Source organism: Eptesicus fuscus, chromosome 3 (genome assembly GCF_027574615.1).
Source record: "Eptesicus fuscus isolate TK198812 chromosome 3, DD_ASM_mEF_20220401, whole genome shotgun sequence".
Taxonomy (NCBI): Eukaryota; Metazoa; Chordata; class Mammalia; order Chiroptera; family Vespertilionidae; genus Eptesicus; species Eptesicus fuscus.
Genome location: NC_072475.1, coordinates 44,444,908 through 44,460,261, shown reverse-complemented (window position 1 = coordinate 44,460,261; position 15,354 = coordinate 44,444,908). Strand labels below are relative to the sequence as shown.

At 43.8% G+C, this 15,354-nt stretch overlaps 1 protein-coding gene across 5 annotated transcripts in view; it reads left to right on the top strand.

Annotated features, from left to right (window-relative positions):
* Positions 1-15,354, top strand: part of DGKG (diacylglycerol kinase gamma) — a 160,000-nt gene that overhangs the window by 26,789 nt on the left and 117,857 nt on the right. For 4 of the 5 annotated variants that reach the window (XM_008157567.3, XM_054711440.1, XM_008157566.3 and 1 more), the window contains exons 5-8: positions 6,166-6,336; positions 10,148-10,197; positions 13,519-13,593; positions 14,241-14,363. In XM_008157567.3, the coding sequence (XP_008155789.2) occupies positions 6,166-6,336; positions 10,148-10,197; positions 13,519-13,593; positions 14,241-14,363 (419 nt within the window). Of the gene's footprint in view, positions 1-6,156; positions 6,337-10,147; positions 10,198-13,518; positions 13,594-14,240; positions 14,364-15,354 lie in introns of all 5 variants that reach the window. The other variant, XM_054711428.1, reaches the window with a different exon arrangement.

Below are 15,354 nucleotides of genomic sequence, written 5' to 3'. Positions count from 1 at the left end.
CAGTTCTTAGGCTAAGGTACAGATGACTCTACCAGTAGGTGGCTGGAGTGGGGGAGAGCAAGGTAAGAGTTTGCTTTGGTTGAATTCCAACACCATTCAAAATGCAGGTTTGCATAAGATGGGGACAGGAGCAAGGGAAGCCGGCTACCATTGTTTGGAAGGTCTATTTGCCAGGCACTTCCTTTATTTAGCCTTCACAGTCATACCACCTTCCACGTTAAGGAACTGAGGCTTTAGTAGTTTATAAGCCACTCTATGACCTGCAGAGCTAGGATTCAACCCAGAATTGTCCAACCCCTAAATTCCTGCTCTTTCCTACAATATCTCTGTGCCACAGTTTCCCCATCTGTAACATGAGTTGATAATGTGTTGATATGGAGGTTGAGTTTTATGTATAAAGTGCTTAGCACAGCACCTGAATCATAGTGAATGTTCAATAAATATCAGCAATTATTATTCAGGCCACCTCTCTAGAAGTGCATTTTTAATTGATTTTTTAAATTACAATTGACATACAATATCATATTACCTTCAGGTGAGTATACTTTACTCTTAACTCATCATGGTCTGCCAAGATCTCCTTCAACCTGCATCTTCAGTTGCCAAGCATATCCATTGGGCATCCTATTCCCATGGAAGGGCTCTCAGGGGCTCTCCTCCTCCCAGCTTCTCTTGAGGCATTAAATACAAAGAGTCAGAGAGTCAGGCCTAATTTTCTACAGGCCTATTATTGTCTGGAAAATATTGAGTCACATTGATGAGTTCCAACTCTTGGGATGTGCCCAGGGAATACAGAATACAGTTTCATTGTATCTTTCACATCTATATATATAAAAGCCTAAGCGATTGCCCAACCATCAGACTGGTAGCTATGACATGCACTGACCACCAGGGGGAAGACACTCAATGCAGGAGCTGCAGAGCTGCAGTGACTTGGCAGCTGTGGTTCTCGGGTGACACACCTGGAACTAGAGAGGAGGGAGCCCGATTCCAGGGTACGTCACCCAAGAACTGCCCTCTCGCAATCCGGGAGCCCTAGAGGGATGTCGGAGAGCCGGTTTTGGCCCGATCCCCACAGGCCAGGCCGACAGACCCCACTGGTGCACGAATCCTTGCACTGGGCCTCTAGTATATATAAAGCATGATAGATATGAAATAATACAACTGAATGAGAACTAATTGTAACAGGGACCTAGGTTCTGAAAATTTCTTAGAGTAGTTTGACTCTTTTCCCCTGTCATAGTAAAAAGGGTAACTAGAAAGAGCATTAAGTTTTCAATATTTAACTGAAAGACTGGGGAGATCAGAATTTTACTATGGATGGAAAGCAGAACATGGTTGGGAATGGAAATTCCAGGTTACTCATGGAGCTCCAGCGAGCAAGGACTCAGAGCATTGGCGCCTTCCTGAGACTTTCAGGGACAATGGTAGGGCAAGACTCTACAAGGTATGGGCTCACTCATCCCCCTGCTAGCATCCCACCCAACCATGCTATACATTGCCCCTTGGGTAAATGGAATTAAATAACAAGCCTCAAATCTTATGTGGAATAGAAGAGGCATATTCTGACACAAATCATTCTCCTGGTAGGAAAGAAAAGATAAAACTGGAAGCTTTGAGATTCTAAACTCTCAGCAAGAAAATCAACTATGAAAAGAATTTGCCCCCACCCCCTCAATTTTTTACCCAGAGAAGTTATATTTCATTCCCTGAACTACCAAATTGTCTGGGAATGATTTGTCTTTTGACCAAAGTTTCAGAGGTACCAAGAACAGATTTATTGGGGATGCTGTCATGTGATATTTGAGAAAAGATAATTGAGGATGATAATGAAAGTTGGCTGACTTATTTGACCACCATGCATATTGATGATACCTATATCATTCTGGGTCTGAGAGCAACTTCCAGAGTCCCTCCTAGAGAAGCGATTTGTGATGCATCATTTTGCTTGTGTATGGGGAACATCAGTCTCCTGTGGTCAAATCTTGAAAGGGCTGGCTGCTGGCCCAGGGAGGTGTATAACTTTGTTTGTTTTTTAATCTTCCTTCATGATTCAAGATTTAAAGTAGAAAATCCTTTTCCTGTTAGGCCACCTTTCATGGATGACTTCATTAGATGTTCTTGTTCATTAGAAAAAACAGCATAGGGCCAGGCAGACACCACAGAGAGGGCCTGTCCTAGCAAGGAAGAGCCAAGTTCTGGAATCACCTAAGTTCAGGCCATTGGTTGAACATTCCAACCTTTTTCCTGTTGCCCATGAGAACCCAGAGTAGGAAACTAAATTCTTATTTGATATGGCCTTTTTGTGTTTTCTGTGAGTGGCATCCTCTTGCTGGACATTCAGAGATGATTTTTAGTGGGCATGCATATAGGGAGAAGAGAGACAACCCTCAAAGTGCCTCAAAAAAGTATAAATTCACATAATGAAATATAAGTGCTTCATTTTCTGCAGTAATAACCTTATATTTCTGATCCAGAGAACAGAATGTGGAAGGGACAGCTTTCCTACCTATGAAAAGGAACATTTCAGAGGGAAAATGTACTTTATTCCTGTGGTAGAATAAGCCATTTTCTTCATATTCTTAATTCAACTGATTAGGTTTGCAATTAGTCAAAATTCTTCCTAGTTTCTAGAAATTAGTTGATGTGTCAAGCCCATGTTTTTCTTTTGACTAATCAGCTTTTAATTTATCATTAAATGCATTTCAGATCACAGTTGTGAAAAGGTGTATTGGTAAATGATCAATTATTTGGATTTTGTAATCTGAGCCAAAATTACCTTTATAAATTGAATGTGTTCCTCCAAAAAATAGATTAAATGATATTGATCTGTTGGTTACCGATATTACTAAAATTACTATCATCTTTTCTTTTTTTAATTCTTTTTTTAATCTTTATTTTTGAGATTATAACAGATAATAATTTTTTCTCCCCATAGCTCCCCTCCACCTGGTTTCCGCCCTGCCCCAGGCCTTCACCACCCTATCGTCTGTGTCCATAGGTAATGCATACATGCATATGAGATCTTTGTTTAATCTCTTCCTGTCCCTCCACCCTCCCTTCCCTCTGAGAATCGTCAGTCTGTTCCATTTTCATGCCTCTGATTCTATTCACCAGTTTATTCTGTTCATTAGATTTCTTATTTGTTTGATTTTTATATTCAATTGTTGATAGATATGTATTTGTTGCCATTTTGTTGTTCATATTTTTTATCTTTTTTTCTTCTTCCTTTTCTTAAAGAATACACTTCAGCATTTCATATAATACTGGTTTGGTGGTGATGAACTCCTTTAGCTTTTTCTTGTCTGTGAAGCTCTTTATCTGTCCTTCAATTCTAAATGATAGCTTTGCTGAGTAGAGTAATCTTGGTTGTAGGTCCTGCTATTCATCACTTTGAATATTTCTTGCCACTCCCTCCTGGCCTGCATAGTTTCTGTTGGGAAATCAGCTGACAGTCGTATGGGTACTCCCTTGTAGGTAACTTACTGCTTTTCTCTTGCTGATTTTAAGGTTCTCTCTTTGTCTTTAGCCTGTGGCATTTTAATTATGATGTGTCTTGGTGTTGGTCCTCTTTGGGTTTCTCTTGTTTGGGGTTCTCTGTGCTGCCTGGAATTGTAAGTCTATTTTTTTCACCAGGTAGGGGAAGTTTTCTGTCATTATTTCTTCAAATAGGTTTTCAATATCTTCTTCTGGCACCCCCATAATTCGGATGTTGATATACTTAAAGTTGTCCCAGAGGCTCCTTACACTATCTTTATATTTTTAGATTCTTTTTTATTTTTGCTCTTCTGGTTGGGTATTTTTTGCTTCCTCATATTTCAAATAGTTGATTTGATTCTCTTGATCCTCTGGTTTACTGTTATATCCCTGTATATTATTCTTTATTTCAGTCAGTGTAAGCTTAATTTCTGACTGGTCCTTTTCCATTATTTCTTTGGCATTCTCACTAAGGTCCTTGAAAGTCTCACTAAGTCCCTTGGAGGTTTCTAGAAGATTCTTGAGTAACCTTATAACCGTGGTTTTGAATTCTATATCCAGTAGTTTGCTTTCTTCCATTTCTTTCATTTGTGACCTGTTTCTTTGTCTCCACATTTTGGGTGCTTCCCTGTGTTGATAGAGTGGTTTTGTGTGCTAGGTGTCCTATAGGGCCCAGTGGCTCAGCCTCCCCAATAACCTGAAGCAGACACTCTAGGTGCACCCTTTGTGGGCTGTGTCCACAGTCTTGTTGTAGTTGAGCCTTGATTGCTGTTGGTGTCACTGGGAGGAATTGACCTCCAGGCTAATTGGCTGTGGGGACCAGCTGAGACTACAGTGGGAGAGCTGTTGTGCAGGAGACACCCTTATGGAGCAGGACGTACTTCATTGGAGCTTTGGTGCTCACTGAGTCTTCCCCTTGACTGTGTAGCTTATGGATGTATAGAGTTGTAATCTGGTATGGTGTGACACTAAACTGCTCTTGGGTCTCCAGGGAGGTGTAAAGTCAGCCACTATCTGGGGCCACCCAGCAGGAGCTACAGAAAAATCTGCAGATTCCTCTTCTTTGTATTGGGTTTGAAAGTGCCCAGATGTGAAGCAAGGCAGGCTGGTGCTGGTGCTGGTGCTGGTGCTGGGTCTTGGGCCTTTTATTGATAGGTTTGGGGCTCCCTAACCCAGCTGCAGCTTGTTTGACAGGTTTTAGCCTAAGCAAGGACAGGCCATTCATATGCAAAAGCCACTGCATGCAGCTTGGGTGGGGTTGTGAATTGGATGAGGCGTGGTCTTAGGGAATCACCTGGGCAGAGCAAACAGAAATGGCTGCCAGTCAGCCCTGCAACTGGGAAGGTCCCAGGTTAGGAACAATGACCTCTGTGAGTACCTCTGTTTGGGAGAAAGCTAACCCCAGAGTTCCTGTCCCAATGCCAGACAATCCAGTTTCTCCTCATATATGTCTGTGTCTCCTAGAGCCTTGCCTTGCACTGGAGCTCAGAGGAAGTGGGAGCTTGTAAGTTGTTTGAGTGCTGGCCTTTTAGAGGAATAGCTGGGTCTCCAGCAGCCTCTGTGTCACTGAGCCCCAACCCCCATTGGTTTTTACAGAACTGCCCATAAGGACTTCTTTTCCCAGCTCTGGGACCCTGGGCTGGGACCCCTTGCACCTCCAGGCAGCCTCTGCAGAGACGATCTCCCTCCCAATTAAAAAAAGTGGCCTCCTACCAGTCTCAGTGTGCTTTCTTCTTTACTTATCTAGTTGTTGGACTTCCATTCAGCCAGCTTTCCAGTGCTTCTGGATGATGGTTGTTCTATATTTTGTAATTTTGATGTGGTTGTGGGAGGCAGTGAGAACAGGCGTTTACCTATGCTGCCATCTTGGTTCCCCATTCTACTATCATCTTTTCTGAAAATTCACAGAGTATAGGTGAATTTCTTACAAAGATATAGACACTTCAAAGAGTCAGAATGAGGTCCATTCTGAGTATAAACTCCACGAACTGGATTTCTGGGACCACTGATCTATAATAATAAAAGTGTAATATGCAAATCGACTGAACGGCCAAATAGCAGAATGACCGTTCGTATGACTATGCTATGACACCTATTGGTGCCAGGCCAGCCAAGGCAGGTGCAATGTGATTGGTAGGGGGAGGGGGGGGGCTCCATTGCCCCACAGTCACCCCACAGAGGGAGGCTCAGGCCATCGGCCAGCAGGGTGATCAATCAGGGGGGCTCCACAATTGCCCCAAAGAGGGAGGCCCAGGCCACCCTCTGCAGGGCGATCGATTGGGGGGGGGAGGATCCAAGATTGATTACCCTGCAGAGGGAGGCCCTGGTCACTGGCCTGCAGGGTGATTGACGGGGGGCGGGGGGGAGGAGGGGTTGGGGGAGGCCTCCGTGATCATCCCAAAGAGGGAGGCCCAGGCTACCTAGCCAGTGGTGCTGTGGCAGGTGGGCGGGGCCTCCTTCTGTGAGACAATCAATCGTGGGGCTCCCAGACTGCAAGAGGGCACAGGCCGGGCTGAGGGACCCCTCCCAAGTGCATGAATTTCATGCACCAGGCCTCTAGTTTGATTATATTTATGTAACCAATGCTTTTGAAGATACTTACATAAACTTCTTGCCTCTGACATAAAAAGGATTTAATATTTACTAAACATTAAGAGTCCTCGAATGCTTTCCTCTTGCCTATTACAGAATCAGAGATCACCGAGAAGCAAGTGCCAGCTGAAGACCAAGGGGCTGCACTCTCCCTGGGAAACCCTGTTGCTCAATCTTTAGGCTCTCAACCCCCGACAGTGTACCTGAAGGATGTCGTGTGTTACCTATCCCTGCTGGAGACAGGGAGGCCTCAGGATAAGCTAGAGTGTAAGTATTCACCCTGTCAAGGGCTTTCAGCTTTTTCCCAGGAGAAGGTTGAGTGTCCTACACATGATTGTAAACATGCTGGAGATTGTTCTGGGACCCCGGTTAGGGGTCCTGCTTCCTTAGGGGAGGTTTTACTGCCCTGTCATCAGCAGTGATGTGAACATTTCCTAGAATCCACCCTGGGGCACAGGACCAGGTATATAGAGAGTAGGAAGTACATTCAAGACCTTGGTATTGAGGACCAGGATTTGGAAAGGAAAGGGGTCTCCACAAGGGATCGAGACTCCCCTCCTTTGCTGGCAGGACTCCCCGAGAGCCTATAACCAGGAAGCTGCTGCCTACTCTTAGTAGATTTTTCAAGAGAAGATATTTAGTATCTGTCATTCTTCCCCTATTCTGTGCCCAAGCAACTCTATAACTATGAGAAATGTTGTTGTTGTTTTTTCTTTGAGATCTAATCAGCTTCCATCTTGTTAAAGCTTATTTACATTTTCACCCACCCTACCCCAAGTTTTTTGGCCTCTAGAGAAAGAGGTCTAGTTAATTAAGGGAGTTGAGCTGGGTTTCACACTACTACTAAAGTTGGTTTCAAAGATGTTCAGGAGGAAAATAACAGCTGGTGACAGAAAGGAAAGCCCAGAGTGGCTGACCGTCTTGCAGATGACTCACTCCAGGGGTGGTCTCACTGGCCTCTGAGATCCTCCAGGAAAACTTTTTAAAACAGGTAGTGATAGGAACTTGTTTAAAAATATATATTGTTTTGGTTTCTCTTAGGACCTTAACAGACATAAGGGGAAAACATACACATTATAGCAAAGTAAAAATTCCAGCAATTAGCTCTAGCCAGTGTGGCACCAGCCCATGTACCAAAGGGTCACAGGTTCAATTCCCGGTCAGGGCACATACGTAGGTTGAAGATTTGATCCCGGGTCTGGGCACATACGGGGCAACTGAACAATGTTTCTCTCTCACATGAGTGTTTCTCTCTTTCTCTCTCCCTCACCCTTCCTCCCTCTCTAAAAATCAATGAAAAAGCATATCCTTTCGTGAGGGTTAAAAAAAAATCCAGCAATTAACAAGACTAGTCAACAAACTTAAACATTAGCAAGGAAAAATCTGACAAAGGTTAAACCTTGCCAAGAACAAAATGAAACAGTTTGCTCATTAGCTGATCTTAAAACCAACTCCCATAGGTTTGCGGTGTTAACGGTTGCAAGTCTTAAGCACTAATTTGGAAACAAATGTAGCAGCTTTCTCTTTCTTCTGGCTAACGTTAAAAGTGAAATGTCAAATTATTTTCACCATCCAGCGGATTTTGAGTCTCAGGCATTATATTGTTCTTAACTACCAAACAGGATGTGGCAGATGCTTCCGATTAGTGGCTCTCAGACTCAGTCTTGTACTTCCAATAAAAAGAAATTGCATATTAAAAAAATTTATTAGAGAAAATTTCCAACATAGATAAAAGTAGAGAGCACAATGAACTTAAATGTTCCTGTCAGCCACCTTCAACAATCACCAGTTTATTGTCAATTAGGGTTTATTTATACCTCCCATTTATTCCCTCTGTCTCAGATTATTTTGAAACAAATTCCAGACCTCATATAATTTAATCTGTAAGTATTTCAGTATGTACCTCTAAAACATGAGTTTTTCTTATATATAACCAAATGTCATTATCACATCTAAAGGCAATAATTCCTTACTATTACCAAATATTCAGTCAGTATTCACATTTCCCCAATTATCTTATGTATTTTACCTGAGTCAGGATCTAGGTAAGGTCCATACACTGCCATTGACCACTATGTCTCTTCAATCTCTTTTAATCTTTTGCTTATTTTTTTTTTCCTTGCACTTTTCTGTTGCAGAAACTTGGTTGTTTGTCCCGTAGACTTTTCTCTCTCTTTTTTAAAATTAAACCAAATAAATTCAAATTCTTCTTTGGCCCTAGCTGATTTGGCTCAATGGATAGAGCATCGGCCTGCAGACTGATGGGTCCCAGGTTCAATTCGGGTCAAGGTCACATGCCTGGGTTGCAGACTTGATCCCCAGTAGGGGGTGTGCAGGAGGCAGCCAATCAATGATTCTCTCTCATCATTGATGTTTCTATCTCTCTCTCCCTCTCTCTCCTATTCTCTAAAATCAATAAAAAATATTTTAAAAACATTGTCCCTTGATTTAAATAATTAAAAACAAGTTACACCTTTCTTTTTAACAACCAAACATGTATCCCACCTATCAATAAAAAGTAATACAGTAATACCAATAACTCTCATCATTGAACACTTTTTATTTGCTGAGCACTTTAAGTGCATTATCTCACTTTAACCTCTTATTGGCCCTAGAAGGTCTAGATAATTATCCTCATTTTACATGTAAGAAAGCATAGAATGGTTAAATGACTTGTCCAAGGCCAGGCTGCTAGATAGGATGCTTATTCATACTTTCTGCTTCTACTCTTCATGCACAGTAGGACCAGGAGAGCTCCGTGTTAGAGTCACCCTATCCAGGGTCCGGGAGCAACATAGTGGGAGGTCTGTCCTTCTTTACATCATTCAACCATCTGTCTGGCGAGTCAGCCTCATATGCTAAGTGCCTCTGACCGGGACATTCTGAGGAGTCACAAGGAATCGAAAGCCCATGACCCTCCTTTACACAACTTAAACTCCAACCAGGAATGAACCACTGAACAAACACAAGCTGCAGAGACATTAAAACACGTGGAAGAGAGTGACGACATGAGGGCAACTTAAGGAATGCTGTAACCCTGTGGGAGATCCAGAGTGTCAGTGGGGGGATGAGGTGGGGAGGTCAGGGGTGGCTCACACAGAAAGCAGGCATGAGGAAGGGTATTAAAGAATGGGAGGAAAATGAAGACCTGTTCAGCTCAGCTCCCGCCCTGCTTACTTCTGAGACCACAGACACATCTCTGTCTTTTAGATGAATAAAATGTAAGCTGCCAGGTCCCATAAGTGAACATTGAGTCCTTTGCTCCAATTTCTCTCCCAGATCTTCCTTATTCTATGTCACTGCTCTACTACTAGAACATGATAGAGTAAGTTTGTGATGGCATGTTGACATACTATTCTTTTAGACAAAGAAATACAATAGATTCTATAATAGCAACTGCTTCATAGCATATGGAAGATTAAATGACCAATAATGATAAAGTGCCTATACCTATTAAATGCATATATAAATGTTCCTTAATGAAATGAAATAAAAATAAGTAACATCTGTTGAGTGCTTTCTACATTCCAAGCATTGTAGAGTTGGCAAATAATTTATATATTATTCCTCATTTAAAAAAAATCTAAGACAAAGAAACTATTATAATCTCTATTTTACAGATGAAGAAAATGAGCCTGAATGACTTTCTTGACTCCCTAGAGGTGGTAGGGCAGAGCCAAGATTTGAATCTGCCTAACTCCACACCCTTCTGCATGCAATAGGAGCAATGTTCTAACTATACTTCTGGTACCCCAGCCCCACCATCATCTGGGCATTTGCTCTGAGTTGTGTTCCAGTGATGCTGGAAGGTGTGAATGCCCCACACTCATGTCCTGGATCTCGGCTACAGAGTTATTGCTTAGGCAGTTCCAGAAGCCAGGTGGCTTAGTTCTCCTCCCTCTCTCCTCTTCCCTGTAAGGAAATCAGATTCTGTGCCTTTGGAGGGTGGGTGAGCTGGCTGCAACAGCCTTTGCCCTAGTGATGGTCAGAACTGATCTAAAAACTAGCAGCAACAGAGTCTGAGCCAGTCCCTGGTGCCTGGAGGATGCCTCAAGCCTCATCTCTGTGTTTCTTGCAGTCATGTTTCGTCTATATGATTCGGATGAGAATGGTCTCCTGGATCAAGCGGTAAGCTCTCAAAATATCCTTCCAAGAAAGGCTGGGGGAGAAGGGAACAGGTGGAGGAAGAGTCCGGAACTCTTTATAGGAGTTCTGTCTTTATAAGAATAGCTATGTCTCAATATGGGCTGCAGAAATGAGTAGAATCCCCACCTTCTATTTCCAAAGAGCCAGCCAGTAGGAGAGTGAACTCCAACTTGCCTTTTCATTCCAGAAGCCCAGGATTATAAAATCTTAGAATGGAGAGATGCTTTAGTATCTTACCTAGTTTAATTCCCTAATGGGTTCAGAACTTCTCCCTGCAATTCCCTGCTGGAGTCCAGGAGCCGAGGGGAGGAGGTAGGAAAGGCAGCAAAACCAGGGCAAGAGGGCAGGGGGAAGCAGGTTACTGCTGGTGAGCTTCTGCATCACCGTCACCTTCCTCTCATTCCCGGACTCGAGGAGTCTCATTCGTCTGCTCGGAGCTCATGATCCTATTTCAATGTACCTGAGAAAGGCTGAGGTCCTTCTCTCCCCTCTCTTGCCCAATTTCCTCAGGAATAGACAGGGATAGGTCAGTGATCATGAAGTGAGAGGAAGGATAGAAAATGAAGAAGGCAGAGAGGGGAGATGGCAAATAGAGTCGGGCAGGACTTGTCTTCATGACTGGCAATGTGAAAGGTGGAACTCCTTCACAGAAAGGCTCTGATGTTGAGGGGCATAGGGCTGAGTCAGAACAGAGGGAAGAAGAAAGGGAACAAGTTCACTAAACGAACTAAGTCATTCCAATTTCCTCCAAACTCCAGGGTGTCTTTGTGGGAGCCCTATGGCCACATTGCAATGCTGTGGTTTATGTCATGTGAGGGAACATGCATGTATTAACTACCTACTATGTGCCAGGCACTGTTCTAAATACTGGGTATATATCAGTGAGCCAACTGACACAAAAAAAACCACAAACCTATGCCCTTATGAAGCTTTCATTTTAGTGCAAACTCACGCACTAAAAAACATAGTAAAATGTGTGCTGGGAGAAAAATAAAGAGAAAAAGTGTTGGAGGGAGCTGCTGTTTTAACTGGATGAGCTAAGGAAGGTCTCCCTGAGGAGGGGACGTCTGAACAGAGACTTGGAGGTGAGGGACTATAAGTCCTGGGAACACCTAAGTCTAGAGGAAGGGCCTTCCAGGAGAGGGAACACAGAGTGCAAAGGTCCTGAGGGGTGCCTGGAATGTTAGATTAACTAGGAGCCCAGAGTGACTGTAGCAGAATGAATGAACAGGTGAGGTCAGAGTGAGTAAGCAATAAGAGATGAGATCAGAGAAGAAATGGGATAGGGGTAGAGGAAGTTTGCAAAGCATTATGAAGCCTTTTAGGTGCTTGAAAGGGTTTACTTTAAACTCGGGATAAATGGAGAACCATTGGATATTTCGCACAGAGGAGTGACGCGGTTGACTTGGGTTATAACAGGATCACTCTAGCTTCTGTGTTGTCTAGACTATAGGGGCACAAGTGGGGATACCAGGTGGGAGGTTATTGAAATCAGCAAGACAAGAACGGATGGTAACTTGCACCAGGGTAGAAGCATTGCAGGTAGTAAGAAGTGGTTAGATTTCAGATGTATTTGGAGAATAACATCAGTGGACTGAAGCAGTCTCCAAAGAGTTACCTGATTCAACTTCCCACTGAGAATCGCTGGCAGCTGGGCGCCCACTCTCTTTGTGATCACTCCCAGTACTGGAGAGTTCAACCACTGCCTTAACACAGCCACTCCACCACCGAGGGTGACTCAGCGAGGGCTTCCTTCCTACACAAAAGGCACCTCTGGTCTGCTGGGGAAGCTTTCACCATGAAACCTGCTTCTGTTTCCCCTCTCCCTTTCCCAACCCAGCAGTGAAGCCAAAATAAGCCAGCCCTCAACTCATCCCTCCTGATACCCATTGGCTTGCTGCTGGCCTCTGTAGCTGACCAGGACAGCTGATCAGTGGATATTGATTCTATACAATCAGCCTTCAAGTATTTGAAGGTACTATCACATCTCCTGTAAAATGTCCCCCAAGCTCAGATTTCCCCATCCTCATACTTTCTCAGAGGCAGGCTTAAACATACACTCTGGTCAAACTCTGGTTTGTCAATGCCATTTTTAAAACATGGCATAGAACCAACGCCCTCCTCCCATGACTCATTAATCATTCATAGGTGGTCTAACCAGGGTGGACATCAGAGGAGCCAGTAGTTCCTGGAAATGCCCACCCATTGACACAGCTCAAGGCTGAGTCTAATTCTCATTCCTGAGTCACATTGTTTACTGGTTAAATTTTAGTCCCAACTAGATTCACAAGCTCTTTTGCATGGAAACTTCTGTAGAAACCTGCCTTCACCTTTCTGCCTACTTCCTCCGCCCCCCATCTACCACCTCATCTGCAGTTTTGCAATGAATTATTTTTTTAATTTGAATGAAATACAATTTTTAAAATTCCTGTTGCTTTTTTGCTTGCTTGGTTTGAGCCAGCATTCTACCTGGTGGAGGTAACACTTGTGAACCTTGCTTCAGTTCACCGATGTCTCCCCACATTGATCTCTCCATTAACATCTTAGATTGTGCCCAAGAGATGCAAATGCCTCCTTGGTCTAGCGTATTTCAGTGGGACTCTGGGTGCCCTGATTCCTTAGCATACAACAATTATGTGAGGTTTTAGATAGAGCCTGGCCTAGGTAGCAAGTGAAAAGCTCACTCACCAGCTCATTAACCCCTCATGAATTTCCTGTCCACAGAGTCCTGGGTTCAGGGCTGGACGTGACACAAAGGAAATCGAGGAGATGCCAAGAGGATCTAAATCACAGTATCTGAACTAAGGCCCACACAGAGGCCCTACATCCACCTGACACTGACCTCTGAGGGGTATAGGTGGATCCCAAGTCAGTAAAGCTGTGGGAATGAGGAGTGACTAAAGAGGGGGGAGGGAACTGCTTTGGTTTGTAAGCATGTGAGAGAGTTGAGATCACAAAGAAGGAGAAAACAGGAGTGCTTCCTATGATCTCTAAGTCAAAGCCCAGACTAGGGGAAGAAAGGTGAGTCCAGATGGGTCCAAGGAGGTCAGCGTCCAGGGAGCTTTCAGTATACCTCTGGCTTAGTCGTCTTCTGTGCTTCTTGTGAGCATCTACTCTCCCCTGAGCTTTGTGGTCAAGGCAGAATAAAGAGCAGAAACAAACAGTGAGCTCCCAGTGAAATGCCAGGATATTACACAAGCTGCTTCCCATGTTCTGCCCTGCCCACCTTCCCACAGGTTTTGATGTTGAGCCTTGCTCTTAAAAACACATCTTCAGTTGGTTTCTCGCCTTGATGTTTTCTAGGAGATGGATCGTATTGTCAACCAGATGCTGCACATTGCTCAGTATCTTGACTGGGATCCCACGGAGCTAAGGCCTGTGAGTTTCTGGAAACATGAGGTGACTTCCAAGAGAAAAGCGGGACACCCTCAGGATAGAAATGGGCAGGATTTCCCAGACTCATCCTGCTACAGGCAGCTTCTCGGGGGTCTTACATCTTGAGCTCCCACTTTGCTGATAGGAAAAACTATAGGCAGCAGGGGGAAATGTAGATATAATTCAAATAATAATTACCTCTGACCTTTTCCCCAGAGCTAAATTTTTACAACAAGAGCTCATAGATCAAAGAATTTAGAGCTTGAATGAATTTTAAAGATTTTCCTTCATCACCAGGTAATACTAATTTTTTATATAAATGTACATCCTATATACCTTTTCTCTAGTCCCCACTACAGTGCTGCATACATAGCAATATTATTTCCATTCCACAGATGAGCAAAGCAGAACCCAGAGAGTCGGGGTGGCTGGCTTGCCCAAGGCTGCTCAGTCAGGTCAGGCAGAGCGGGGCTTGGAGCTCTGCTCTCCTCACCCCCATTTGCTCCCTCACTGCTCTACTCACTGTGAATCAGAGTGGAAGGGGGCAAAACACAAGCCAGACAATGCAGAACAAAAGAGAAATAAGAGGGCAGTGGGGGCAGAGAAGTCAAGGATGAAAGTGGACAACTGCTGCTCTGTGGATTCCGCAGATATTGAAGGAGATGTTGCAAGGGATGGACTACGACCGGGACGGCTTTGTGTCTCTACAGGAATGGGTCCACGGAGGGATGACCACCATCCCATTGCTGGTCCTCCTGGGCATGGACGACTCTGTAAGTCAGCAAGCCTGAGTTCAGATCTCTTACCTTTCAGGAACATCAAGCTCTATGTGGAAGTTCATATCTACACATCACCTTGGCTTCTGCCCCAATGGACAAACCATATGCTCTAGGCCAGCCTCAAAGACCTCTCTTTTACCTATTAGTGACTGAAATATATTCATTCATTTGACAGCATGTACTAAATTATTAGTAAATAAAGATATTGTTCTGAGCTCTGTGAAGGGACTCAGATATTCACCCACCAGAAGGTTATACTCAACCAATCAAAGGGCAAAAAAAAAAATTCAAGGAAGAATTCCATCTTTTCCGCAAATTAGGTTGAAAAGTGCTATGAGAGTTGGGGAAGGAGGGAAGAGAAGGAGAAAGGGAAGGAAAAAATACTGATCTATTGTGAGGCAGAGGGTGATCAAAACAACCAGATAAGGTAGGTATCCCCGCCCCGCCCTCCCTCCCCCCGCCCCCCTCCTCCAGCTCATTTATACAAATGGAAAGCTGAAATTCTTAGCCTAAGGAGCAAAGAGAGGGTCAGAATGTATTTGTACTTGGCTCCAAAGATACTTCACTTTCTAAGGACCCAGACTTAGGAGTGAGACCGGTGGGAAGAAATATCAGAGGATGTTTGCCCTGGTCCTGAAGGATGTGTGGGATTTTGATATCCTGTTGTTGAGATAATGGTCAGTGGAAAGACCTAGGAGGATGTTTGACCTGTTTTCCAAGGATGGATATGATTTGGTGGTAGAAGATGATAGAAGAGAGAGTTTGTGGCCAAGAGAATAGCTTGATCAAAGACCCAAATGAAAGAAAGTTCAAGATGTTTTAGAAAAACCTCCCAGCTACATCAGAGTAGGGGATACATGTAGAGGCTTCATGCAAAATTATTGGTTATATATGCCTGACCTGACCTAGTCAGTCACTGCATTTTCTGCTTATTTACCAATTGAAAGTAACTTTCATGCACAAGCTGAAAGTAAAATTGTGCCTT